The sequence below is a fragment of the Thamnophis elegans genome, chromosome 11 (genome assembly GCF_009769535.1).
Source record: "Thamnophis elegans isolate rThaEle1 chromosome 11, rThaEle1.pri, whole genome shotgun sequence".
NCBI lineage: Eukaryota > Metazoa > Chordata > Lepidosauria > Squamata > Colubridae > Thamnophis > Thamnophis elegans.
In genome coordinates, this window is record NC_045551.1 from 5,192,096 (window position 1) to 5,219,932 (window position 27,837).

The 27,837-nt window shown below is 42.6% G+C and overlaps 1 protein-coding gene across 1 annotated transcript; it reads left to right on the plus strand.

Moving 5' to 3' along the window:
* Positions 1–456: 456 nt before the first annotated feature.
* Positions 457–27,785, plus strand: NCF2 (neutrophil cytosolic factor 2). Its single transcript, XM_032226095.1, has 15 exons — positions 457–801; positions 2,279–2,361; positions 6,422–6,530; positions 8,260–8,394; positions 10,339–10,446; positions 12,565–12,624; positions 17,251–17,294; positions 18,677–18,818; positions 20,316–20,378; positions 22,216–22,291; positions 23,404–23,423; positions 24,258–24,403; positions 24,488–24,596; positions 25,257–25,419; positions 27,321–27,785. The coding sequence occupies exons 1-15, from the start codon at positions 628–630 to the stop codon at positions 27,422–27,424; spliced, it is 1,536 nt and encodes a 511-aa protein (XP_032081986.1). The 5' UTR covers positions 457–627; the 3' UTR covers positions 27,425–27,785.
* The last annotated feature ends 52 nt before the right edge of the window (positions 27,786–27,837 follow it).

Genomic DNA, 27,837 nt, shown 5'->3' on the forward strand with positions numbered 1-27,837 from the left:
CGCCAGATCTAAGCACCCCACTGGTTGGATCCGGCCCACGGGCCTTGAGTCACGCATGAGTGGAGGGGGGAAACCTTTACCTTTTTTATTTCAATGATTAAAATAGATTAACAAATTGGACAGAATCGAGGTATAGTCAGTCAGCCGACGCAGCTTTCTTATCGTGACAGTTATTTTCCAGAAGGCAATTTTTAAATGGTCTCGTCCATCCATTTTCAAAATCAACAGCCACGGATTTAATATTGCCCAGAACGTGAATAATTCTGCTAAGTCAGATTTTGTTTTAAAATAGAAAGAAAGAACTGTACCTGCCTTAAGGGGCGTTACCTACAGATGTAGTATTTTGTTTGAAACAATCAGACAAAGAATCCTCTGTTTAGAAAACAGTTTCACTTGCATCATTTTTTGGTGATTTTACTTCCCCCTGCAGTTGCTATTTCAGTGAGGACTGAAGACACTTCCTGATATGTTTGCGACATGTAAAGCTTTCTGAAAAAAAAAATCAAAACTAGAAGCAAAGTGGCTGTTCCGGTTGAATCTGAAAAGGACTGAACAAGTGAGGAGTGAAGGGGAGAGACGCGATACAGCCGAGGCTGCCCTGAATCGCCTCAGGATTTCTGTCTTGCCATGTCGCTTGTGGAGACCATCCGGCTTTGGAGTGAAGGTGTATCTGCTGCCGACCGCAAGGACTGGCAGGCAGCCCTCGAAGCCTTCATGGCTGTTCAGAACCCTTCTTCCAAAATCTGCTTTAACATTGGCTGCATCCACCTGATCATGAGGAATTTGGAAGAGGCACAAAAGGTGAGTGGCTGGATTTTACAGTTGTCTTTGTCAGGGACGGAATGAAGCAATTCTTGGCTGCCCATCAGATAAAATTACCAGCTTCTGTTTTTCGAAAATACGGTCCCCTCTTTGAGTGGATGTCAGATGAAGTCTGATGATCCAAGGGGAACAAAAAGAAAACTCAGAAAATTGTGAATATTGTCTTCCAGAAGTTGGAAAGGACCAACTTTGCCATTCCCGATACTGGTTGCACAACTGATCACTTAAAAAAAAAAAAAACAGCCACGTAAAATAATAAGTTGGCAGCCGAGTATTAAGAACTACCAGGTATCTATCAATCCTTTTTCCATTATTTGATAGGTCCAGGCAAACATTAAAAAAATGATCATGTTTTCCCCAAAATAAGAAAGAGTCTTATTTTCTTTTGACCCCCGAAATAAGTCCTATTTTGGGGGAGGTCTTAATATTTTTGAGATGCAGGAGGTGGTGAGAGTGGCCACTTCATGGCTGCTGCTCTGTTGCAATATTTTCAAGGAGGGATTATTTTAGCCCATGCACTCAAAAGCCCGATTGGGCTTATTATCTGGGGAGGTCTTATTTGGGGGAAAACAGGGTAGGTGAATCTTTGTCGGGCAATCAAGTGTAAGAGGATTCTTCAAAATAATAAATTTATGGTTCACCAACAAAAGGGCGAACGACAAAACCGCACCCTACTAAACCGTGGTGACAAAACCACGTGTTCTAAAGTGCTCCAATGAATGAGCGCTGAATTGCGCCGACAACAGCGTGACGACAGAAGCGCGCTGTAAAACTAAACCTAACCCTAAACCTAACCCCTAACCCTAAACGTAACTCTAAGCGTAACGCTAAACTTAACCCTAACCCTAACCCTCAACCTAACCCTAAACCTAATCCTAAACCTAACCCTAAACCTAACCCTAAGCCTAACCCTAAACCTAACTCTAAACCTAACCCTAAACCTAACCCTAAACCTAACCCCTAACCCTAAACATAACGCTAAACGTAACGCTAACCCTAACCCTAACCCTAAATCTAACCCTAAACCTAACCCTAAGCATAAACCTAAGCCTAAGCCTAAGCCTAAACCTAAACCTAACCCTAAACCTAACCCTTACCTTAAATTAAATCAGCTTTCTGTTGACGCGCTGTTGTAAAGCGCCCTTTTGTCTCTGCCCTTCAGTCTCCGCGCTGTTGTCGCCGTGCTGTTATTGCCACGTTGATGACATCGTGGTTTTAGCGACGCGGTTTAGTCGGGCGCGGTTTTGTCGTTCGCCCTTTTGTCAGGTCACGTAAATTTATACATTGTGTGGCGCAGGCCTGAACTAAATATATGACAAGACTTGTTGGTGGCCTCATAAATATGTTGATAATAAATTTGCAATCCAGAAATCATAAGCTACAAATGTATAATAGATGTTATGGATGCACTTACATGACAGCAATTATGCCTATGTATTATGTTTCTTTCCTCCAGGCCTTTATCAGCAGCACAGACCATGACAAGCATTTAGCGGTGGCCTATTTTCAGCGAGGAGCTGTTGCTTACCAGATGGAAAAGTGAGCTGGAGCATTATAATATCTCCTAAAAATGATGGGCTATTAGCTGGTTTATTACAGTAATCACTTCTGCCATTTCCTGCTTGCCCAACCCTCTGTGTGATTTGGGCACACAAATTCATTTTTAGTTTAAAAATGAAAAGAGGTCTTGGAATGATGCACCAGTAGAAAGAAAAAGTAGACAGTGGGATTTCCTCTCCTGCCCCTAATTCAGAGGTGGGTTCCTTCCGGTTCGCACCGGTTCAGTAGAACCGGTTCGTCAAATCTACCGAACTGGTTAGAAGAGGTTCCACCAGTGGACCCGGAAAGCAGGCCACACCTACAGAAGAGGTTCCAAAAATTTTTTGAAACCCACCACTGCCCTAATTATAATAACAGCAGTGATAATCACATGCCACTCAGTTATTTTGCATTAGTGAAAACAATTACACATTAAATATTTAAGGCCTAACAGTTGGAGGACCTAGCAATTCACAAGGGAAGGATGCAAGAGATAGAAACAAGGGTGCAAAGAATAAATGCATTTGATTAATATGGTAATTTCATTACAATAAATTCAATCGGCAAATACATTAATGGATATTGCTTAGAGCGGAGTTTCTCAACCTGGGCAGCTTGAGATGTGCTGGTTGGGGAACTGTGGGAGATGAAATCTGGCTTAGACACATCCAACTTATCTTTTGATTTGTGGGAACCAAAAACTTGTTGGGTTTTTAAAAAGTAATATTATTTAAAAATCCAGCTGGTTCCGGCCAAGGCCCATCTTCATCCAATATCTGGTTTTTTACAGTTGCCCAGAAGGAGGATAACAATCCTTATTTCCATGAGGTTTCACTATATCCTCTTCCTGCAAATACTTCCAGCAAGGCTGCCCCTTTCTGTGCGTGCCTTGAGCAGAATCAACGGAATATACTTTGTTTCCCAAGAGAGAATACCAAGTCAGCAATTTCCTCCCATGGTAGCCACACAGATAGTTGAATCTCTGGTCACCATTCATGATCAGCTTCCACTTTTTATAGGTTTAGGTTTATAGGTTTTATTCAACTTGTATGCTGCCCTATTCCCGAGGGACTCAGGGCGGCTAACAAAACCGAAGGGAAGTGCGGGGGGGTGGGGGGGACGACAATACAAAAGGAAAGGCAACAAAAACACACAACAATTTTGTCAGTGAAAGCAGAAGCCAAGGTCAAGGACTACAGGACAGGTCCCTGAAAGATGCTATTTCTCCTCTAGCAAAGGAAAAAAATTGGATAGGGCCTTAAAGATTCTTGCTTTGTTGTTATTAGTTGCAAAGTTGTGTCCGACCCATCGCGACTCCATGGACAATGTTCCTCCAGGCCTTCCTGTCCTCTACCATCCTCTGGAGCCCATTTAAGCTCACGCGGACTGCTTCGGTGATTCCATCCATCCACCTCATTCTCTGTCTTTCCATTCTTCTTTTGCCCTCAGTCTTTCCCAGCATGAGGCTCTTCTCCAGTGAGTCCTTCCTTCTGATTAGGTGGCCAAAGTATTTGAGTTTCACCTTGAAGATCTGGCCTTCTAAAGAGCAGTCAGGGTTGATCTCCTGTAGGACTGACCGGTTTGATCGCCTTGCAGTCCAAGAGACTCGCAGGAGTCTTCTCCAGCACCATAGTTCAAAGGCCTCAATTCTTTGGCGCTCAGCCTTTCTTATGGTCCAACTTTTACAGCCATGCGTTGCAACTGAGAAAATAACAGCCTTGACTATATGCACTTTTGTTGGCAGGGTGATGTCTCTGCTTTTTAGGATGCTGTTTAGATTTGCCATAGCTTTCCTCCCCAGGAGCAAGTTTCTTTTAATTTCTTGGCTTGCAGCCCCCATCTGCGGTGATCTTGGAGCCCAGGAAAATAAAAACTGTCAATATCTCCATTTCTTCCCCATGTATTTGCCAGCGGTTGAGAGGACTGAACGCCATGATCTTAGTTTTCTTAATGTTGAGTTTCAAGCCAACGTCTGCATTGTCCTTCTTCACTTGCATCAAGAGGCTCTTTAGTTCCCCTTCAAATTTTGCCATTAGAGTGGTATCATCTGCATATCTGAGGTTGTTGATATTTCTCCCGGCAATCTTAATTCCAACTTTTGATTCATCTAGCCACGCCTTTCTCATGATGTGCTCTGCATATAAGTTAAATAGGCAGGACGACAGTATATAGCCTTGTCAAACTCCTTTTTCAATTTTGAACCAATCAGTGATTCCGTGTCCAGTTCTCACTGTTGTTTCTTGACCCGCATACAGGTTTTTCAAGAGACAAATAAGATGGTCTCTTTAAGAACTTGCCACAATTTGTTGTGATCAACACAATCAAAGGCTTTAGCATAGTCAATGAAGCAGAAGTAGATGTTTTTCTGGAACTCCCTAGCTTTCTCCATGATCCAGCTTATGTTAGCAATTTGGTTTCTAGTTCCTCTGCCTCTCCAAGATCCTGCCTGTTCTTCTGGTAGAGATGCTTGCTAAAACCCCTAAAACAGATAGAATCTGTTCTCTAAATAGCTCTGAGGAAGGGAAGTCTATGCAAATATATGACCATATTTATAGGGCTTGAATTTCTATTGCTTTACAGTGGTGTAATTGTGTTCGTATGTGTGTATACACACCAGTGGTGGGTTTCAAAAATTGTTGGAACCTACTCTGTGGGTGTGGCCTCCTTTGTGGGAGTGGCTTGCCACCCACGTGACCGGATATGAAATTATGAATTAGTACTTAGGTCGGTCCAAGTAGCTATTCAGAAGTTAGTGGTTAGAAGCAATCGTAAAGTAAGATATGGAATTAAGACCAGAATTATTTTGTTGGCTATTTGAAAGGGATTATAATATATATTTAATTTTACACATGTTAGCAGCTGCTGGAATTGTGTTTGCACAACAGTGGAAAAAGAGATATATGTAAATGAATAAATATTACAATGTGCAGGAATAAATAAATTGACAATTAAAATCAAGAAGGCTTTGAATACTTTTTCACGTGGGATTGGTTTTAGCAATTGCCAACTAACGGAAACAGAAATTAGAAATCCAAAAGTATGAAAGAAAACACCAATTATGTAAGGAAAGGTCCCTAAAATGTATAAGGAAATATTACTAGATCATTATTAATGCGTAGATAACTGCGGGACATTACACACCCACCAGTGGTGGGTTTCAAAAATTTTCGGAACCTCTTCTGTAGGTGTGGCCTGCTTTCTAGGTCCACTGGTGGAACCTCTTCTAACTGGTTCAGTAGATTTGACGAACCGGTTCTACCGAATAGGTGTGAACTGGTAGGAACCCACCTCTGATACACACACACTTACACCAGAATAAAACAATTTAAATCCATGCCCTGTTAATAGGATAATATTGAACCCAAATAATAAAACTTCTTTGATCAGATTCTGTAGCATTTAGTATCCAGCAGCATGCAGATTAAACACCTGGTTTTTAAATAACATTGATGAACCACAAGCTGTCATCATGTAAAATTATCATGTTGAAAATGCATAGCATTTCTCTTTTTAATCTGGGAAGCTAGCTAATAAAAAGGAATCAATGTTGGGATGCTATTAAGGGAAAGCAATGTTCTGTAGATTCTTGTGAATGAATGGAGGCTTATCTCGAGACTTGTAAGGAGTAAGGAAGATAATCTGGATGGAAATATTATGCAGTATCCATTGCCTTGGCGAAAGGGGCTGAATCATTTTTAAAATCCAGAATGAGATAATATTTGAGGGAGATGACTCCCTAATTCACTGAACTCTAAGTAAAAGTGCAGCACAATCAGATATAGAAGATTCTGTTATTATAACCAGTCCGAATAAAAGTAGTTTTAGTCTTCCTGTGAAATTTATTTCCCAGTCGGACTTTGATAGGGTTGTCAATCCGGTTCTCAGTGATTCCCTAACCTGCTGTCTCTTTAGATATGTTAGATTATCATGCCTGCAATATCCAGCCAACATCTCTACCTGGAGGGCATCAGCTTGAGGAAATCCGGCATTTTCACATTTCTCTGGTTCCAGGATCACATATTAACCATTCTTCCCCCCCCCCTTTTTTTTTTGCTTTAAGTTATGAATTAGCTATTACTGACTTAAAAGAGGCTTTGGCTCAACTACGGGGGAATGACCTTATAGATTACAAGATTCTAGGCCTGCAGTTTAAGTTGCTGGCTTGTGAGGTAAGTCTTTTACTGGCAATTTCAGCCTACTAGCAAGATTGATGCTTAAATTCAAGATAGTTGTTTCAGGAATGGAGTATTGGACAGGGATTCAGTTCAATGCATAATACTGGACTCCGTTATACCAGGGAGAAACCATGTTTTGGAGGACGATTAGAGATTTGGATTTTCAAGGACATACCATATGTATTCTCATTAAATAAGTGCAACAGGAGAGGACTTGCTTATACATAAAATTGTTGAAAGAAATGTCCTTCTGGGTTCAGTTCCAAGTGGGGGAAAAGACACTGGAGACATGGAGGCTGCTTGGAAAGATGGTTTATTGTTGGACAGGGCCACATGGGTTGAGTCCTGAACAGAAAAGGTGATCGCATGCTTCAATGTTGGTGGAGAAGAAGAGAAGGAAAAGGGAGAAGAGAATCTGAGTCCCTGGTTTTATACCCTCTCTGGCCTTTGATCTTGATCTTGTCTGTTTGCTGCATATTTGTTTATTGGTTATTTTATTATTAAACAAATTTATATAGCCACCCAACTCACACATTGGTGACAGGCAGCTTAAAAAATCTACCATCCTGATAATTATATCAGGTGCCCTCCAGAAAGATGGAGGCAGAAAAGCACCTCGAAAGAGAAAAACCAGGGAAGAGATCTGAAATAACCTCAACAGAAGGGCTGCAAATTGGGGTGGAGAGGAACAGAAGAGCATCTGTTTTAACAAGATTGGGGTGGAAAATGCAGTTCTGTTTTCCTTCATTTGGTATTGGACTAAAATTCCGAGAATTCAAGGCTGCGCTATAATCCAGTGCCCCTGGAAAGCATCAAGTTGGGAAAGGCTATATTATCTTATCCCGTGACCCGACAAAAGGGCGAACGTCAAAACCGCGCCCGACTAAACCGCGGCGCTAAAACCGCGATGTCATCAACGCGGCGACAACAGCACGGAGACAACAGCGCGGAGACAGAAGGGCGCTTTACAATAGCGCGGAGACAGAAAGCCGATTTAACTTAAGGTAAGGGTTAGGTTTGGGGTTAGGTTTAGGGTTAGGTTTAGGTTAGATTAAGGTTTAGGTTTAGGGTTAGGTTTAGGGTTTGGTTAAGGGTTAGGTTTAGGGTTAGGTTTAGGATTAGGGTTAGGATTAGGGTTAGGTTTAGGGTTAGGTTAAGGGTTAGGTTTAGGGTTAGGTTTAGGGTTAGGTTTAGGTTTAGGTTAACGGTTAGGTTTAGGGTTTGGTTAAGGGTTAGGTTTAGGTTTGGTTAAGGGTTAGGTTTAGGGTTAGGTTTAGGATTAGGGTTAGGTTTAGGGTTAGGGTTAGGTTAAGGGTTAGGTTTAGGTTTAGGTTTAGGGTTAGGTTTAGGTTAAGGGTTAGGTTTAGGGTTTGGTTAAGGGTTAGGTTTAGGGTTAGGATTAGGTTTAGGGTTAGGTTTAGGGTTAGGTTAAGGGTTAGGTTTAGGTTTAGGGTTAGCATTAGGGATTAGGTTTAGATTTAGGGTTAGGTTTAGTTTTACAGCACGCTTCTGTCTCCGCGCTGTTGTCGGCGCGATTCAGCGCTCTTTCGTCGGAGCGCTTTAGAACACGCGGTTTTATCACCGCGGTTTAGTCGGGCGTGGTTTTGTCGTTCGCCCTTTTGTGGGTGAACCATCTTATCCTGGTACTCCAAATCCATGAGATGTCTAAATAATTAGAATTAGATCCAGGCATATTTCTTACACCCCTACTCTTTACTTGCAGGTATTATACAACATTGCTCTTGCCTACGCTAAGCTGGAAGACTGGAAAAGGGCTGAGGAGAATTTGTCAAGAGCAATAAGACAGAGGCGGGGTTCCAGGCACAACAAGATAGATAGAGCTATGGAATCCATCTTGGTAAGAAAATAGGATTGCATGCTGGGTGCTGCCCTCATGGTTGCAAATTTGGTATGAAGGGGGGTCTTTCTTGCAGATTTACGGTATGTGACTTACCTGCACAGAGGATGAAAACTCTAACAAAAGATGAGAAATGTCTCTTCAAAACTTGACATTGAGGAGCAGCAGCTTGAATAGACCATATAAAAAACAAAATGTTCTCTTTCTTTGATTCCAACTCTTTACTATGAAGAGTCCAATGAATAATTCTGTCGAGAGCTGAGCAGCCAAGGGTGCATTTCGTTGTTCTCTTTGCCACAAAATCTTTAGTGCCCACTAGGAGACTTCAGTTTCACTGCCTCTGGTTGGTAGAATTCAATACTGTCAAGCTCATTTCAAGAGAAACCGGGATTCTCTCTAGGTTCAACACGAGGAATCTCAGCAGTGGCACAGTTTTTAGGACCTAATATACTCCACGGTCTAATTAAGAGACTTTGTTACTAAGAATAAGGAAGTTCTTTCAACTTAAAAGAGAAGAATGTCTAGATGGCCAGATGTTTAATATAAACATTAAAAACATGTAGATGCCCAATGCTGGAAGCAAAATAATATCCCCTCGGATGAATTAGTGATAAAAAAACCCTTTGGATTGTGCAGAGATGGACAAATTAACACTGAAATTAAGAGATAAAGAAGAGTCGGAATATTATGAAATTTGGAACAATTGGCTGCAAAACAGGAACAAAATTAATTGAGCCAAAAACAATATATATATAACTGTGTATAAAGGTGTGTAAATATAGAAGCGAAATATTATATACATTTACAGGTATGATGACATAACAATGTTGATGTAAGGACTGTAAGGTGCTGTAGAAGGGAAAAAATAATTTTAAAAAATCTGCAAAAAAATACACGTAGATGTTTAAAGTCCAGGTGGCGCGTGCAGGAGAGAGGGAGGGAGGGAGGAAGGAGGAGAGGGAGGAGGAGGTCGAAGAGCTGTCTGTTATGAAGTTCTCAATTAAGAATTTGGAGCAAGATGGCAGAATTGTGTTGTTTTTTTTTGTGAGAAATCACATTCTATCGGGAGTAACCTATTATGGGGATGTACTAGTGCAGTGGTCGCCAACTTTGGCAACTTTAAGACTTGTGGACTTCAACTCCCAGAGTTCCTCAGCCAGCTGAGGAACTCTGGGAGTTGAAGTGTTGTAATATAGTTCCTTGTGTAGGTGTGGGACACCCATGGCCCAGTTCATACCAGGGCATGCAGAGCCACGCTGAACCACACAGGAGAAAACAAACTCCTAAAACTCCATAACATCCTGATAGTTCATAACATAACATCCTGAGATGTGCCCTACCAATGACGCCCAGGATTTGACCATATATAGACAGAACTTCCCTGAGCAGTAGATTAGAAATTGTACTTTTACAGGCTGTTTTTAACCACATGCTATTGCTCCTCCTGCCTTTGTCCTATCTCAATAAAAGGGGCTCTCAGACCCCCAATCTGGGTCGCTCCATCCCGAGAAAGATTGTGTCCTGTCTTTTCTCCACATTGGCCTCATGGACGAACCACGGGAACGTTACATTGAAGTCCACAGGTCTTAAAATTGCCAAGGTTGGACACCACTGTACTAGTGATCTTCAGGGAGATTTTAAAAAAATCAAGATGGTCACCCTGGCAACCATGACCTTTTGTACATACATGTGACATTGATGCAATGCAAAAGAAGCGTGTCTTTGATGCTGCTGCCTTGATGGATTCTTTCCGGCCTTGTCTCCACTTCTGTGTCTGCTATCTCATTATGAAATTTAGGTGGTGCACTGCAGATTCTCCTTACCTGATTTATTATTAAAAGCGTGGAATAAAGGATGTTGGAAGAAACTATGTTTTCACTCATTGGGGGGGTCAAGGAAACTGGCTGATTTTTGTTCTTTATTTTTTATTTTTTATATGTGCAGAAGCAAAGATTGTTTGAACCCATCGTGATCCCCCAAGGAAAGTTATTTCGACCAAACGAAAAGCAAGTGGCACAGCTGGAGAAGAAAGATTATTTAGGGAAAGCCACGGTATGAATTTAATCTGTCACAAATATAGAACTATTTCAGATAATTTTGTTCCCGGTGTTTTTCTGGAAAGGCTATTCAGGTCATATTATAATAGTTCTACCAGCTGATTGGAAATCACTGTCCTCAATTGCCATTGCACCACTAACATTTTTAAATCCAGTAAGCAGAAAGTGATACTTTGTGTAGCACAGAGTCTTTATCATTCTCATCTGCTGGTCAAAAAACTGATATTATTATTTATAAATATATAAATAAGTAAATAAATAAATACATAAAGCAAACAGATTGAGGAATTAAGTGGAAAGAGAATGTGCCTAGAATCAATGGTAATTTCCTTTCATGGTTAGGGTAAAGATTAGCATTGCAAATAAAACACACAATTTAAAGGGTTCAAAATAGCCAAGTAAAAGGAATGATAAAACACTTGCAGACAAGGATTGCTATTACATTTATATCATGCCCTGATTGAATTATATGTTTCTATAGTTCCTTAAGTGAAAAAAAAAATAGCAAATGCCATTTTCAAATGCCGTTATTTTATTTTGACCCTGTAAACCATTGAGTATAAAATAGCAAACATGCAATCGAAGATGCTTATGTTTTAACTCTGTACCACCTGAAAGATTAATTTGTTCATTGAAACACACCATTTTATCATCGAGGCCTTAACATTTGCAGACAAGGCAATGTTCCACCATCCATCTAGCAACGAATAACCAGAAAGAAAGTGAAAATGGTAAATGAAAATATGAAACATCCTACTAGTATATTATGGAATCAATCCTTCCTTGTCCCTCCATTCATAATGGTGGAGCTTCCCTTATAATTGTCACCCCTCATATTCTAAGACAGTACTCAGAGCCCACAATTTTTTAGTAATGGTGAGAGCTCTAGAAGGACGTCTTAGCTGAAGGAAGTCTTAAGACATGGTGTCACACCATGAATACTTTTAAAGTCATGAGCAAATTCTTTTTTTTCCCATGGCAGGGCTCATATTCGCATCAAATTGTTGTTCCTTTTGAGACTATCTGTCCTTGATATTCTTTGGTGGGGGGAGGGAGTCTTAAACACACTTAAACAGGTCTTTTTAATTAAAAAATGCATTTCATTTCAATATAATTTTTAAATAGTTTTCGAATGTCCCATATCGTACAGGCATTTCTGTAAACCCAATAGGATGTCCTGTGTTTTGTAGGTATTCTTGTAAGATTGTTCAGGATTTCCCAACATTAGAGTTAGAATTCGCTAAAAAATGCAGGTTTATTCTTCATCGTCGCTGAAACAGAGAATCTACAACTCAATTCAGCTTATTTTCAAGGATCGAAAGAAGAGGCATAGAACCCGAGGTGGTATTCAGCAGGTTCTGACCAGTTCTGGAGAACCGATAGTGGAAATTTTGAGTAGTTCAGAGAACCGGTAAATACCATCTCTGGCTGGCCACACCCACATCTATTCTCTGCCTCCTGAGTCCCAGCTGATCGGGAGGAAATGAGGATTTTGTAATAACTTTCCCCTGGAGTGGGGAGGGAATGGAGATTTTACTCTTCTCTGTGACTGCTCCGGCCCTTTGGAACGAGCTCCCCGTGGAGATTCGAACCCTCACCACCCTCCAGGCCTTCCGCAAAGCCCTTAAAACCTGGCTGTTCCGACAGGCCTGGGGCTAATGAGCTTTTGTCCCCCCTCGAATGGTATGGTTGTTGAGTTTTTTTAAAATTGTGGTATTGTTTTGTTCGTGTTCTTTTTTTCCTTATTTGTAACCCCCCCCCCCCCCCCGACTTGGGTTGTGAGCTGCCCTGAGTCCCCTTCGGGGAAAAGGGCAGCATAGAAATATAATAAATTAAATTCAATTCAATACAGTATCCTTCCCCCACCATGCCCACCAAGCCATGCCACACCCACCAAGCCACACCCACAGAACCAATAAAAAAATTGAATCTCACCACTGCATAGAACAGGTGACTGTGCTCAAATGCAAATAACTATTTTTTTTAATCCCATGCTAGTGTTTTAATATCAGGATGCTAAGTGGGCAGGATGGGGAAATGACAGAATGTTTAAAGTTCTGACTTTTGGGGGAGAATGAAATAGATTAAAAACAAGCCTTGCTTCTCATTCTAGGTTGTGGCATCTGTGATTGACAATGATGACTTTTCAGGTTTTGCTCCTCTTCAGCCTCAGGTAAGACAGGATCACTATTTTGCTGAGTCCCATGTTCTCTTGTTTTGATCATGAATCATGATTTCGTTTTTTTCCTTGGGCTCCATTTGCAGCCATGGTCTCAGAATATGATCTGCCTCAATTTGCCTTTTGCTGTTCTAGCCATCACACTTTCAGAGTCTTATCTGCTATTACGTCCAACTCAGTGGTGGGTTTCAAAAAATTTTGGAACCTCTTCTGTAGGTGTGGCCTGCTTTCCGGGTCCACTGGTGGAACCTCTTCTAACCGGTTCGGTAGATTTGATGAACCGGTTCTACCGAATAGGTGCGAACTGGTAGGAACCCACCTCTGGTCCAACTGCTGAAAATTTAAATTATTTCACAAGATGAATAAAATTGAAGTGATAAGTCACTTATCAAGATGCCTCTTATTTTAAAGAAGTGAGGTTTAGAGTGGGTCCCCTAGAACCTTGTCTGACTATGACAGCATCATTTGCAATAATTAATAATTTTCAGGTGCTTCATCAGCCGAGAGCCCAGGGAAGGGGTGGAGGTGTGGCTATTGTTATCCGAGAGTCTTTAGTACCTCATAGGATCCCTGCTCCGGAGCTTGCCGGGTGTGAGTCCCTACTGGTGAAGTTGGACCTCAAGGGTCAAGTGGGTTTGCTGTTAACATACCTGCCTCCCAACAGCGTTGCAGCAGCCCTCCCCTCGCTCCTCGAGTCGGTAGCCGAGCTGGCAATTGAGTTCCCCAGGCTTATGGTTCTGGGGGATTTCAATTTGCCTTCGCTCGGTGAACACTCTGATGGAGCGCAGGAGTTCATGGCTTCCATGACAGCCATGGGCTTGACCCAGGTAATTCGGGGCCCAACCCATTCAGCGGGTCACACACTCGACCTCGTATTGCTCTCGGAGCAGTGGACTTGTGATCTTGGTCTGAGGGGTAATGAGATCATACCCCTGTCATGGTCAGACCATTGCCTACTGAGGCTTGACTTTCGGAGGCCAAACCTCCGCTGTAGGGAGGAGGAACCGACCAGATGGTTTCACCCCAGGCGACTTATGGATCCCTTGAGGTTCCAGACGGAGCTTGGGGCTATTCCTGATACTCTCGCCCACAGTCCGGTGGAGACCCTAGTTGCTGCCTGGAATTCGGCAGCGACGGGATCCCTTGACTGGATTGCGCCACTACGGCCGCTCCGAGGCCCCCTTGGTTTACCGAGGAACTCCGGGAGAGGAAGCGCCGGAAGAGACGCCTAGAGCACTTGTGGAGATCCAACAAATCCGAATCGAGCCGAGCACTTTTAACATCGTGCACCAAGGATTACATCAGGGCAATTAGGACAGCAAAAAGATCTTATATTGCCACCTTGATTGCCTCCGCCGAGTCACGCCCTGCCGCCCTGTTTAGGATAACCCGTTCCCTCCTAAATAGGAGGGATACGGGGGACCCCTTGCAGGGTAGGGCTGAAGAGTACGTCCAGTTCTTGGCGGATAAAGTTGCTCGGTTTCGGTCGGAGTTGGACTCCGATCCTGCAGATGCAGCCGAGGCACAAGGGGATAATCTGATAGACCATCGCTGGGTTGAGTTTCAGGATGTTGCCCCTGGGGACGTGGACAAGGCCATGAGAGCTGTGAGTGCCTCCACATGTGTACTGGACCCGTGCCCCTCCTGGCTGGTTGTCAACAGCAGGGAGGTGACATGGGGCTGGATCCAGGCGGTTGTTACCGCCTCCCTTCGGGAGGGGGTCTTTCCCCCCGCACTTAAAGCGGCGGTGGTGAGACCCCTCCTGAAGAGACCATCTTTGGATCCAGCCGTTCTTAACAATTACCGTCCAGTCTCCAACCTCCCCTTTGTGGGGAAGGTTGTTGAGAAGGTGGTGGCCTTTCAGCTCCAGCGGGCCTTGGAGGAAACCAGCTATCTTGACCCATTCCAGTCCGGCTTCAGACCTGGCTACAGCACAGAAACCGCTTTGGTCGCATTGACCGATGACCTCTGGAGAGCCAGGGATCGAGGCCATGCCTCCATCCTGGTTCTCCTTGACCTCTCAGCGGCTTTCGATAGCATCGACCATGGTATCCTTCTGCGACGACTGCGAGAGGTGGGGGTGGGAGGCACTGTTCTACAGTAGTTCTCCTCTTACCTCTCGGACAGGTCGCAGTCAGTGTTAGTTGGGGGGCAGAGATCGAACCCTAGGCCCCTAACATATGGGGTGCCGCAGGGTTCGGTCCTGTCTCCCCTACTTTTCAACATCTACATGAAACCGCTGGGCGAGATCATTCGGCGGCATGGGATAAAATACCACCAGTATGCGGACAATACCCAGCTGTATCTGTCCGCCCCGTGCCAACTCAATGAAGTGGTGGACGTGATGAACCAGGGACTTGAAGCCGTTAGGGACTGGATGAGGGCTAACAAACTCGTGCTCAACCCGGATAAGACCGAGTGGCTGTTGTGTTTCCCTCCCGCCAATTTGGCAAATATTCCATCTCTCAGGCTGGGGGGTCAAACATTATACCCCTCAGACAGGGTCCGCAACTTGGGAGTCCTCCTGGACCCACAGCTGACTTTCGAACACCATTTGTCAGCTGTGACCAGGGGGGCATTTGCCCAGGTTCGCCTGGTGCACCAGTTGCGCCCCTACCTGAACCGGGAGGCTCTCACAACAGTCACTCGTGCCCTTGTGACATCTAGGCTGGAGTACTGCAATGTGCTCTACATGGGGCTGCCCTTGAGGAGTATTCGGCGACTTCAGCTAGTCCAGAATGCAGCCGCGCGAGCGATTGTGGGTGTACCTCGCTTCACCCACGTAACACCTATCCTCCGCGAGCTGCGCTGGCTACCTGTCGATCTCCGGATACGCTTCAAGGTGCTACTTGCCACCTTTAAAGCCCTTCATGGTAGTGGATCTGGGTACTTGAGAGACCGCCTACTGCCGATCACCTCCATACGACCCATCAGATCTCATCGTTTAGGCCTCCTCCGAGTTCCATCCGCTGGCCAATGCCGACTGGCCACCACGCGGAGGAGAGCCTTCTCGGTGGTAGCCCCGACCCAATGGAACGATCTCCCCGTGGAGCTTCGTACCCTCACCACCCTCCAGACCTTCCGCACAGCCCTTAGAATCTGGCTATCCCGTCAGGCCTGGGGCTAAAGATTGTGACCCGCCCGAATGGTATGAATGTTGCGTTTTAATTATGTACTGTCTATTTGTAAAAGTCTGTTTCCCCTCTTCCTTTTGATTGTGAGCCGCCCTGAGTCCCCCCAGGGAAAAGGGCGGCATACAAATAAACACAAATTCAAATTCAAATTAACGCTTTGAGCTCTTAATTTTAACCATATATATATAATTCAATTTAATTAAATTGAATAATTATTTTCATTTTTAGTAGAACACAAGAAGTCCCAACACTTGTAAGCCTGCAGGGCACAGGGTATTCCATCCTGTGCAAGAGGCAACAGAAATATTTTGTTCTTATGATGACAAGATGGAAGTTTAAAATAAACTTTTCGGTAACAAGTACATACTTACCAACATATTTAATTGCCCATAAAAACCAAGACATTGATTTTTATATGGAGGATTTCTTTTTAAAGGAGCTGGGAGATTAGAAACCTTTTCCTATAGTTTTCTGTTGTGACTCAGCAGAAGTTTGCTGTGAGTTGAGTCGGGATGCAGGAATAACAGTGCAGCTGGGGCTCGTTAGTGGCGTCTTCTGGTGATAAAAGGACAAATGGTGCCACGCCCTGGTTGCAGAAGTCAATGTTCACTCGTTCGTTCGTGATTCGTCGTTCATCGGTCGTGATTTGTTTGTGAGAGGCACTTGGATAAGTGATTTGCTTTCTGTAACCCTGATTCAAAGAGACACTTGGAGAAGTGATTTGCTTTCTTTCAGTACACCTGGTTTGGCCGTAAGAGATCTTTGTTTTTGCATTCTGTTATCTTCTTGCCAGAGACTTTATTTATGTTTATTTTGGGCTCACAGCCAGTCTGAGCCGAGGACTGATAAAGTTATTTCCTTTTAAGTCTGTCTGCCTGTCGTCTTTGAACGAACGGAGAAGGGGGGGGGGGCAGAACAGTTTTCTATTTCAGAAACTAAACATGGGTTAAGGGGACACAGAGGCCTAGCAGCTAGTATGCTGGCTAGTCAACAAAAAAGTTGGCAGTTTGAAACTCAAGTACTGTATGAAAGGGGGAGCTCTTGTTCTTGCCCCAACTCCTGCCAATCTAGCAATTCAAAAGCATGGCAAATGTAGGTAGATAAATAGGTACCACTTTCATTGGGAAGGTAACAGCGTTCCATGCACCTTGGTGTATAGTCATGCTGGCCACATGGCCAGGGAAGTATCTTCAGATAACATTGGCTCCCTCGGCTAGGAAACAGAAATCAGCACTGCCCCCTAGAATCAGACATCACTGGTAAGGTGATGTATAAAGGGGAATCTGACCTTTATAAATATGGGTTAATTTTTCCTTATATTTGAAAAACAAAGAAAGTTACCAATTTGCTTCCTAGATGGGATATGGGAAGGAAAAAGAAAACTACTTTCTCTTCAGTCGAAGTGAAACCAGGCTTTCTATTAGAAAAGGTTAAATGTCTGCTATTGATGGATAGGAATAAGCTAATCTCTCTGCTGTGCTTACAGACATCAGATCCACCTCCCAGACCTAAAACACCAGAAGTCCTCAGGTAAGATCAATAAAGTCCAGAGAATACTAACATCCATTAGTTGTTTCTCCAGTCAATCTCTCCCAAGACTACATAGTTGCAATAAATTCAGAATTCATGTAGATACACAACATCTATCTATCTATCTATCTATCTATCTATCTATCTATCTATCTATCTATCTATCTATCTATCTATCTATCTATCTATCATCTATCTATCTATCTATCTATCTATCTATCTATCTATCTATCATCTATCTATCTATCTATCTATCTATCTATCTATCATCTATCTATCTATCTATCTATCTCTATATCTCAGTGACGTGCGGTGAGGTTTACGGCTGGTGAGGCTCTGACAGAGTGGTGGGTTTCAAATTTTTTTAGACTTGTGGATGACTCTGCTTAACTGTTTAAAAAAGCCTCTAAAAAGCGCCCTCTACAGGAGGAGGCAGGAGAACGACGTGCCTCACCTATGTCAGGAATTTTTATGCTTTTAACCCTTGCTTAACTCTGCTCGAGTGATCATAAAACGCCTAAAGTCAGACTAGATGAGGCACGTCGTTCTCCTGCCTCCTCCTGTAGAGGGCGCTTTTTAGAGGCCTTTTAAAATAGTTAAGCACTAAGCAGAGTCATCCATAGTGATTCTGGCAGCAACTAGCTCAGCCTGACCTCCGCTCTTGCCTTTTTCCTTTTACATTTTTTTTCTTTTCATGATGACAGTAGTGAGGCTCTGCCTCCCCTGACTGCACGTCCCTGCTATATCTATATCTATCTATCTATCTATCTATCTATCTATCTATCTATCTATCTATCTATCATCTATCTATCTATCTATCTATCTATCTATCTATCTATCTATCTATCTATCTATCTATCTATCTATCTATCTATCTATCTATTCCCAGTAAGGGTATGGCTAGCTGATGAGAGCTAAATAGCTTGAAATAGATCTATACTACTCTCCCTTTATTTATTTATCAGCACAAATTCAACACACGCACACATTCACACACACTCACACACACACACACACACACACCATTAGCTATATTTAATTAATGTAAGATAAAAGCTTGTTATAACAGGCAGGAGAATTATTTTCTAAACAAAACAGAAAAAAAATTATTCCAAACACATAATGTGTAGATATTGTAAAAAGGCAGAATGATCTATTTGAGGCCTTTTCCTCAAGAAGCTCCCACTTTTTGCATCTTAAGGATTAAGACATTATGGGAAATATTATGCACTGGATGAAATGCTATTGATGACCAATTCCTTGTTTAGAAGTCCCATTTCCATTCTTCTGGTTGATTTTTTTTTCCCACCTAGGAAATTGGAATATACAGAGAAGGAATCAGAGGATGATCTAATACTGTATATTCTTGCTTACTTATGTAGGGCACTGCAAGGGGAACCTCACAGAGTCTTGTATGAATTAATTCCTGAAACTTCAGAAGAGCTTCAAGTCGTTCCCGGAAACATTGTTTTTGTTTTGAAAAAGGAGAGAGACAACTGGGCCACCGTTGTGTTTAATGGGAAGGTAATACAAGTCTTTAAAGCTGTAATTTACAAATGGGCTACAGAAAGAGTGTGAAATAATTGAATTTTCCTGTCGTGGATTTTTCAAAACTCATGAGACATTTGGCTTGGGCCAGATTATCTGACTGTTAATATTGTGGACAAACAATTTTCATAACATGGTGTGGTTTAGAGAACTATACTAATGAAAAATATTTTCAAAGTGGCCCTTTGAGCTTTGATTAATAGCAATAGCAGTTATACTTATATCCCGCTTCATAGGGCTTTCAGCCCTCTCTAAGCGGTTTACAGAGTCAGCACATTGCCCCCACAATCTGGGTCCTCATTTCACCCACCTCGGAAGGATGGAAGGCTGAGTCAACCTTGAGCCGGTGAGATTTGAACCGCCGAACTGCAGATAGCAGTCAGCTGAAGTGGCCTGCAGTACTGCACCCTAACCACTGCGCCACCTCGGCTCTTAAATTTTAGAATTGAGAGTGGAGGCACTTGTCTCACAGTGCTTGTCTTCCTTCTTCTACGGCCAGTTGTAATCAGTGTTTGTTGGGGGAAAGGGAGGAGGTCTATATGGGGGGGCCTCAGGGCCTGGGTCTCTTAATATGATTTAACACCTACATGAAACCACTGAGTGAGGTCCATGCTGGGCAGGTGATTTTTACCCAGTTCCTAGAAGTTGTGAGAGCCTGAATAGGGACGACAAATTGTGAGCCACCCTAGCAAGGCGGAGTGGTTTGAAACCACCCCCTCCCCTGTCCCTAGTCTGGTAAGTGATCATCTTTGATTGGATACTACTTCTCAAGAGACAATTTGAGGGTCCTTTTGGTTTTGTTGCTCTTGCTCAAGAAGCGTCAGGGATCCTTTGCACAAACTCATTATGTTTCCCAGCTTCGCCCATTCCTGAACTGGGAGGCTTTGGTCAGAGTCACTCACACCTTGAAATCATTTCCTGACTGGACTACTGCAATGTGCTCTACATGGGGCTGCCATTGAAGACCACTTGGAATCCATGAATGGTCCAGAATGCAGTGGTGTATTTAGTTCTGGCATCTTGCAGCTTCCCATGCTACACCGCAGTCGTATGAGCTGTACTGGCTCCTAATCTCCTTTTGGGTACAACTGGTTAAAGATCTAAATAACAGGCAGCCAGGTTAGTTGCCGAACCACCTCTCCTTGAGGGGCATCTGCCCATCACCAGGTCAGCCAAGGTGGACATGCTCCAAGCCCCTTCCCATACGTATTGTCATTCAGTGGCTCAGTGGTGGGTTGCTTATCCCGTTCCAACCGGTTCGGTTGGAACGGGGCCGGCGGCGTCCTCGTGCACGTGCACAGTTCACGCATGCGTCTTAGCGCCTGCGCCATGCTCCAGCTGCTCGCAGAGAATCAGCCAACTAAAAGTGCTGTCATACAGAGATCAGAAATAAAGGTTATTTTTTTTTCCATTCTCATAAAAATCTGGATGCATTCTAACACGTTAAAAATTCTTGCTTTGTCTTTTGTGTAGAAAGGGATTGTGCCTTGTAACTACTTACAGCCGATGGAACTGCACAACCAGCCGACATTCCAGGTGAGCCCCCGGTGATTTTGTTGGTAAGAACTAAACGTAAAAAAATAAAAATAAAAATGGACTGGATTTGCCTACCGAAAAATGAAGCTGAATAGTATCTCCATGCTTCCCTTCCATATTATTTAGGATTTCTCAGTTCAACCTCTACCTCTTTCTAGCTAGCCAGCAGTAAACAGTAAAACGATACCTGGAAATGGGAAACATTACCCTGTCAGTAAACAATTAGATTGGTCACAAGGTGAGTCACTTGGAAAGAAATTTGAATTTCCCTGCTTCCTTCAGTTGGGCTTCTTTAGGAGGACACACACTATATCAATAAAACAATCATTCCGGGTTTATTAGGAGTTAAAATTGATTCCAGTAAGTTTTTATTCAACTAGTTACCTATTGGTTTATCATCAGTCCATCCCTGGTTAGCTCATGGAAGCCTGGAGATTTATAAAGCTACTTTCATTTCTTAGATACAAAATTAAGGTTGGGGAGGGGGGAAAGTATTGTTCATTTTTTTCAATTTTTTTAAATTTTATTTTATTTTATCAATTTTATATATACATTCACAATTATATGATCTCATAACTGTTATTAATAATATGTATTTATAACAATTTTCCCCTACTATTGACAATATACTTGAAGATTGCTTTTTTAACATCCCATAGATCCATCTTATCTTACAACGGTCCTACTTCTTTTTCCCTCCCTCCCTCTTTCCTTCCCTCGTTTCTTCTCTCCTACTCCCCTTCCTTCCCTCCCTCCTTTCTTTTCTCCTTCTCTCCTTCCTTTCCCCCTTCCTTTCCTCCTTCATTCCCCCTTCCTTCTCTCCTTCCTTCCCTCTTTTCTTCTCTCCTTCCTTCCCTCCTTTCTTCTCTCCTTCTCTCCTTCCTTCCCTCCCTCCTTCCTACCCCCTTTCTTCTCTTTCTTCTCTCCTTTCCCTTCTCTCCTTCCCCTTCCTCCCCTTTTTATTCAACATGTTACCTATTGGTTTATCATCAGTCCATCCCTGGTTAGCTCATGGAAACCTGGAGATTTATAAAGCTACTTTCATTTCTTAAGATACAAAATTAAGGTTGGGGGGGGGGAAGTATTGTTCCAATTTTTTTCAATTTCAATTTATTAGCATTTGTATGCTGCCCACTCCCATTGGGACTCCCCCCCCTCCCCTAGGACCCTATGAACCTGTCATATGCTGATATACATTTTAAAGGGATGGTTTGAATACAAATTGTGTCTTATTGATATAATTCCTTTCTGCAAAGCCTAATAGGTAGGAGTCAGGGGTGGGTTTCTCGCCCCGTTCCAACAGGTTCGGTTGGAACGGGGCCGGCGGCGTCCTCGTTCACGCGCGCGGTACACGCATGCGTAATAGCGTCTGCGCGATGCTCCAGCTGCTCCTGGACGATCGCGCAGGCGCTGTATGCGTCCTGCACATGCGTGGAAGCGCAGAACTCATCAAAACCGGGTAAGAAACACGGGCGGGCGGGCGCGCCCTTCGCCGTTCCCGGAAGTTACTTACTTCCGGGTTTGGCGACCAACCGGTTCGCAGGGACCGCCGCGAATCGGTTGAAACCCACCCCTGGTAGGAGTTAATGACAACTTCTGGAAAGATTAACTGGTGGGAAAGTGGGAAAGGTTCAGATCAGACAGAGACAATGCTCTTTTCAAGGAGTGCATCTATTTTTTATGGAGATGTATATGATAAATCCAAGCCTGGATTACTACTACCAACAGGCTGAGATCACCTTACCTGTTTTATGTTGTATGTTTTGCAACTTAGAACAGTTCAGCCACTGCATATACTACCCTCAGGACTCTGACAAGCTATTTCCATTCTCTCCAGGAAGAAAACAATGAAGATAGCGATATCCCTGCTCCACCAAGCATCGCTGCTCCAGAATTCCCCAACCTTCCTTCAAGTGAGTAAAAAACCACATACAGCAAATAATCCTAATGTTTCGGGCTATTAAAAAAAGTTACCGGCAAATTTATTCCCACCCACCCACAACAAAGCTGAAGCAGGTACTTGCTCTGTCTAAATTCTCTGTCTTTATGAATTATGAGCAGGAAATATTAACAGAGGCATAAAGTGTATTTTTGATTAATGATAACAAACTCTCTTCAGCATTATAATGCTCAGTTTCATGTTCTATCACATTTATGAATACCAATTTACGAAGAGACCATAGCAGGGGGTGGGTTTCAACCGGTCCGCGCTGGTCCGCGCGGACCGGTTGGTCGGTGAACCCGGAAGTAAGTAACTTCCGGGAACGCCGAAGGGCCCACCCGCCCGCCCTCCTTACCAGTCTTTAAAGGATTATGCGCTTCTACGCAGGCGCATGGCACATACAGCACCTGCGCGATTCTCCGTGAGCAGCTGGAGCATCGCGCAGGCACTAAGACGCATGCGTGAACTGCACGCGTGCACGAGGACGTCGCCGGCCCCATTCCAACCATACCGGTTGGAACGGGATTAGCAACCCACCATTGGACCATAGCGTGACCCGTCAAAACCGCGGAGGACAAAATCGCGATCGACGAAAGCGCGCATGTGACATCATCACAGCGCGACGAAAAAAATTAAAAATTTAAATAAAATTAAAATTAAAGCAAGCCAATTCACATAAAGATAAGGGTTAGGTTTAGGGTTAGGTTAAGGGTTAGGTTTAGAGCGTTAGGGTTACGTTTAGCGTTAGGTTAAGGGTTAGCGTTAGGTTTAGCGTTACGTTAACGGTTAGGTTTAGGGTTAGGTTAAGGGTTAGGTTTAGGGTTAGGTTTGGGGGGGTTAGGGTAAGGTTTTCGCTTTATTTTTACATTTTTCGATCACAGCGCGATGTTTTCGTCGTGCTGTGATGACGTCAAATGCGCGCTTTCGTCGAGCGCGATTTTGTACTCCACAGTTTTGTGGTGGAACCGGACCATAGAAGTACTTTAACAAATCATGATTTAAATCAAGCAAATGCATAGTCTAGGGACTGTGCTATTTTTTAAAGAATTATTGTTTATGTAACAATTGTTCTGTTCTCTGCAGGTCACAGAAGAGAATTGAAGGTACATGACTTCCTTTCATTGTGAGCTTCCGGACAGGCAAAACTGCAATACTAATTGCTATTAATTAAAGAGCTAATAAAGTCCCTGCTTCCAGCGAGGACACAGCATCTTACTCAAATATTTAAAAATAATATATAAAACAGGGCCGTCATCTCAAATGATGCCTCTCACGAAAATATTAACTCCTTGCTCAATACGAAACCATTTTTACAGCCCCTGGTGGCGCACTGGTTAGAATGCAGTATTGCAAGCTAACTCTGCCCACAGTCTGGTGTTTGGTCCTTGGAAGCTGAAATGTTTTGCACCATTTATAACACTTTTTTTTTTTAATGTATTAATCAACCGTTCAAGAAATATTTATTGGACGGCATGCGAATAAAAAAATAAAGAACAGACGGCTGCCTCTGTATACCTTTCATTTTAATTCTGTTCAAAAAGCAGAACTAAAAAAAAAATATTGGTCACGGCATCATAGCTTTATCTGCTATTTTCAAGAGCCGAGGTGGCGCAGTGGGTAGAGTGCAGTACTGCAGGCTACTTCAGCTGACTGTTATCTGCAGTTCGGTGGTTCAAATCTCACCGGCTCAGGGTTGACTCAGCCTTCCATCCTTCCGAGGTGGGTAAAATGAGGACCCAGACTGTTGGGGGCGATATGCTGACTCTGTGAACCGCTTAGAGAGGGATGAAAGCCCTATGAAGCGGTATATAAGTCTAACTGCTATTTCACCGATTTTAACCGCTGTAATGAAGCTGAAACACACAGCAGAGCTTTAGCATGTCTCTTCATGCACTGAAATAAGGAACTGATCAGGGACTTGGTGTTTTCTCTTACAGTTTGATGCATCTCCAACACCCTATATTGTCAAAGTGCATTACAAATTCACAATCGCCCTGCTTGTGAATCCCGACGTGTCTTACAGCAGCCTTTTAGAGAAGGTGTGTAAGAAATTGGAACTCTCTCCTGAGCATACAATACTGAGGTAAGCAAGGCCACTCCGCAGCACTTCGCTCCTAATGAGTTGGATGAAGCCTTTTTGGTCCTCACCAAGTCTTTTGTTGCTTAGCTACCAGACAATGGATGGCAAGGATCAGGTCCTAAATGAAGATGGAATGACCACCTTATGGACCCATGCAAAGGACAACTGCTTGACATTGTTCTGCACCATTAAAGAGGTAAAACGGACTAGATTAGTCAACGTACCTTGTTGGGAGAGCACCACATTCAACTGCATCAGAGGTGGGTTCCTACCGGTTCACACCGGTTCATTAGAACCAGTTCGTCAAATCTACCGAACCGGTTAGAAGAGGTTCCACCAGTGGACCCGGAAAGCAAGCCACACCTACAGAAGAGGTTCCAAAATTTTTTGAAACCCACCACTGAATTGCATCATACTATTTTTTTAAAAAAAATTAGATCAATCATCTCTGAATATTGCATCTAAACCACACATAAACCTTTTTAACTGTAAAAGTGAAAAATGCTATCGATATTATTCTGAAATGGCATTTATAATTTTTGCACTCCCCCCCCCCCACCGTCCCAGCAATGTAAGATTTTTAGGAATAGGAGTAGATGTTTAGCATTTACCAATATGAAAAATACATCTGGAAGAATGCTGCATCAGCATTTAGATAGCTAAATGGGGCTTCTATTAATTATTTATTTTTTCTGGGAAGTTTTATATTTTGTTTTTTGAAAAGCATTAATATACAATTGTGCCTAAGTAACAGCAATTCGGGCAGCTGTAATGAATGTACTTTTGGGGGGGGGAAATCAAACTGCTAATTATGAAAGCATCGAGAGGTACTTAAAGGTAATTTTTCTCACGTTAGACCAGCAAAGATAATTTAAGAATGGAAAATGGTGAGGAGGCACAGCAGAAAATACCAACAGAGACTGAATCAAATCGAGTTATAGCACGTTATTCTTACGAAGCCACTCAGGAGGAAGACCTGGAGTTTCAGAAAGGAGACACAATTATTGTTCTGGCCAAAGGTAAATTTATCTAGCTATAGAAACTTAAAAGTCATTATTTTTCTCCTTCTGTAGTTCCTTCATCTTAAACCTTAACTCCAATTTTTCCATCATAGCAATCATTAATTACATGAACTAAATAGCTCCACCTACAGGAAGCTGCGGTGTACACACTTACTTCGACTTCAACCCATTTTTTATTTTATTTTTTTGCAAGTTCGATGAATTTCATTCGGAATGTGTTAATTAAGTGTTGGTAGATCATACTAGCGCGATGAAAGTTTCCAGGTTTTAGCAGCGTACACAGAAGTTCTTTCTGGAGCTCAGATGCAACTCTTCTTTCTTGGAAAATAAATACAGTGCTGTGGTATTGATCTCTTTTCTTATCAGCTTTACAGGTTCATTTTTGCAACCAGTTCTCTTCCTCGGTGTTAATTGCCTTGAAATATTGGCTCTGGGCCTAATGCCATTTCCTGATTTCTGTTGCCTTTTTCAACTTCCTCGTCATCTCCCTTACGTACATCAGTGGCAATGTGAAGTTCATGCAGTTAGCATGGCAGCTGAGAAGCCTATAGCTTCTTGGCTCAAAATCATACTGAGTATGGCTTAGACTTTGTATCGGAAGGTAAAAAGTTGCCCTGGAACACACTGGGGCACACAAATAGCATAAATCTATGACTACTAAAAACCAAACACAACTTTTTCTCAGGATTGTATCTACATTAGACAAGTGTGCAACCACAGGTAAATAGGTATAACGTGAGAACTTCACATGCCCTGAATAATTTTTTTTTCTCTTTCAATACAAAGGACTGCACAGCTCCGGTATCAAATGTCTTGCAATCCCACAACTGCATGCTTCTATTGGAGAATTTATACCCCACCCCGATTTCCCAATTCATCTGCATTTTGCAATCAAGCATTCACTCACTCCGCCACCAAATGCATTAATATTTTTTTTAGCAAATTAGGATTCTAACTTCTGACCGTAATCTTATTCAAACTCACGCTCCCATCCTTTTTTTTATTTTTTATTTGCACTATTGAAAACTGTTTTATTTCATTTTCATTTTGATTTTATACAATCACTTATATACTGTGCAATTAAAAAAGCAATAAACACAACTCATCTTCTATTCCACCATGGAAAACCAACATAACACTTCAATCCTCCATACACCCTTTCTTCTCCCCCTCCAACTTTCATTTCTCCCCTCCAGCATTCCCCTCTTCTACTTCCCCATCCCCCTCAGACATTCCTTTCTCCCCTTCCCTCCATCTCACCCTCCTTACATTCCCCTCTCACTCCCTCTTTACTCCTCCCTCTTCTTTCCCTCTACTCCTCACTTCGGTGTATTTCTACTATTCATTAATCTATTCGATTTGTATTTTACACTAAAATTGAAAGAAAAAAAAAAAAGGAAAATAAAAGGAAAAGAGAAGTATACAAGTGCATTCTTATTGTTTTGGAAATTGAGACTATATTTCCACCCTCCCCCCCGTAAACCCCCCTCCCTAACCCCCTTCCGACTTCCCAGATCCCATACCCGGCATAGCTCTTTATCAAGCACAGTCTGGAGTATATTAAAACCAAATATATTAGAAATTAAAAGATAAAAGATAAAGGAAAAAAGAAAGGAATAAAAAAAAAAGAAAAAAAGAAAAAAAGGGAAAAATCAATAAACTCTCTACATTGTGATCTCCCATCCTTTAATAGCCATGTTCTCTCTCACTGAAAACTTCAAGCAGTTCAATTACAGAGGGTTCCATAACTAAGCCATTTGTAGCATTACCAAATCCCAAAGACTTCTTCACATAACATTATGCAGAATTCTCTGTGAGGCACCCATCTTTCAATTTCATTTCCCCCTTCACCCTTAACCGCTGATGCTTATGATTCAATCTTCTTTTTATCTTAACAGTGAATGAAGAGTGGTTAGAAGGCACGTGCAACGGGAAAGTGGGCATTTTCCCCAAAGCATTCGTTGAATACAGCCAAGATCTGGAAAATAACTCCGAAGGATAAGTTGAAAGCCCACAAAGAATGGAAAAAAAAACATTTGATTTTTTTCCCCCAAAGCAACTCGTTCATTATATCAAAGGTTGCCTTTGCTATTTGAAGCCCTTATTTTTTTTCCCTTGCTATTATTGTGGTTCAATGTATTCTGCTTAAATGCTTATCATTTATAACTTTCCTATATTATACCTTACCTAAAGTGCCAGCTATTTGCAACTGGATTCATGTTTAATGGCAGTATTTTAGTTGCCATCTCTGGCAAGCGTTCTTTGCTGTCAGTAGAGTTATCATGTCCAAAACACAGAGCCGAGGTGGCGCAGTGGTTAGGGTGCAGTACTGCGGGCCACTTCAGCTGACTGTTATCTGCAGTTCAGCGGTTCTAATCTCACCGGCTCAAGGTTGACTCAGCCTTCCATCCTTCC

Coding starts and splice junctions, on each gene's coding strand:
- NCF2 (XM_032226095.1), top strand. CDS start 628: ATGTCGCTTGTGGAGACCATCCGGCTTTGGAGTGAAGGTGTATCTGCT. Junction 10,447..12,564: donor ATTATTTAGGGAAAGCCACG/GTATGAATTTAA, acceptor TTCTCATTCTAG/GTTGTGGCATCTGTGATTGA. Junction 22,292..23,403: donor ATTCCCCAACCTTCCTTCAA/GTGAGTAAAAAA, acceptor TGTTCTCTGCAG/GTCACAGAAGAGAATTGAAG.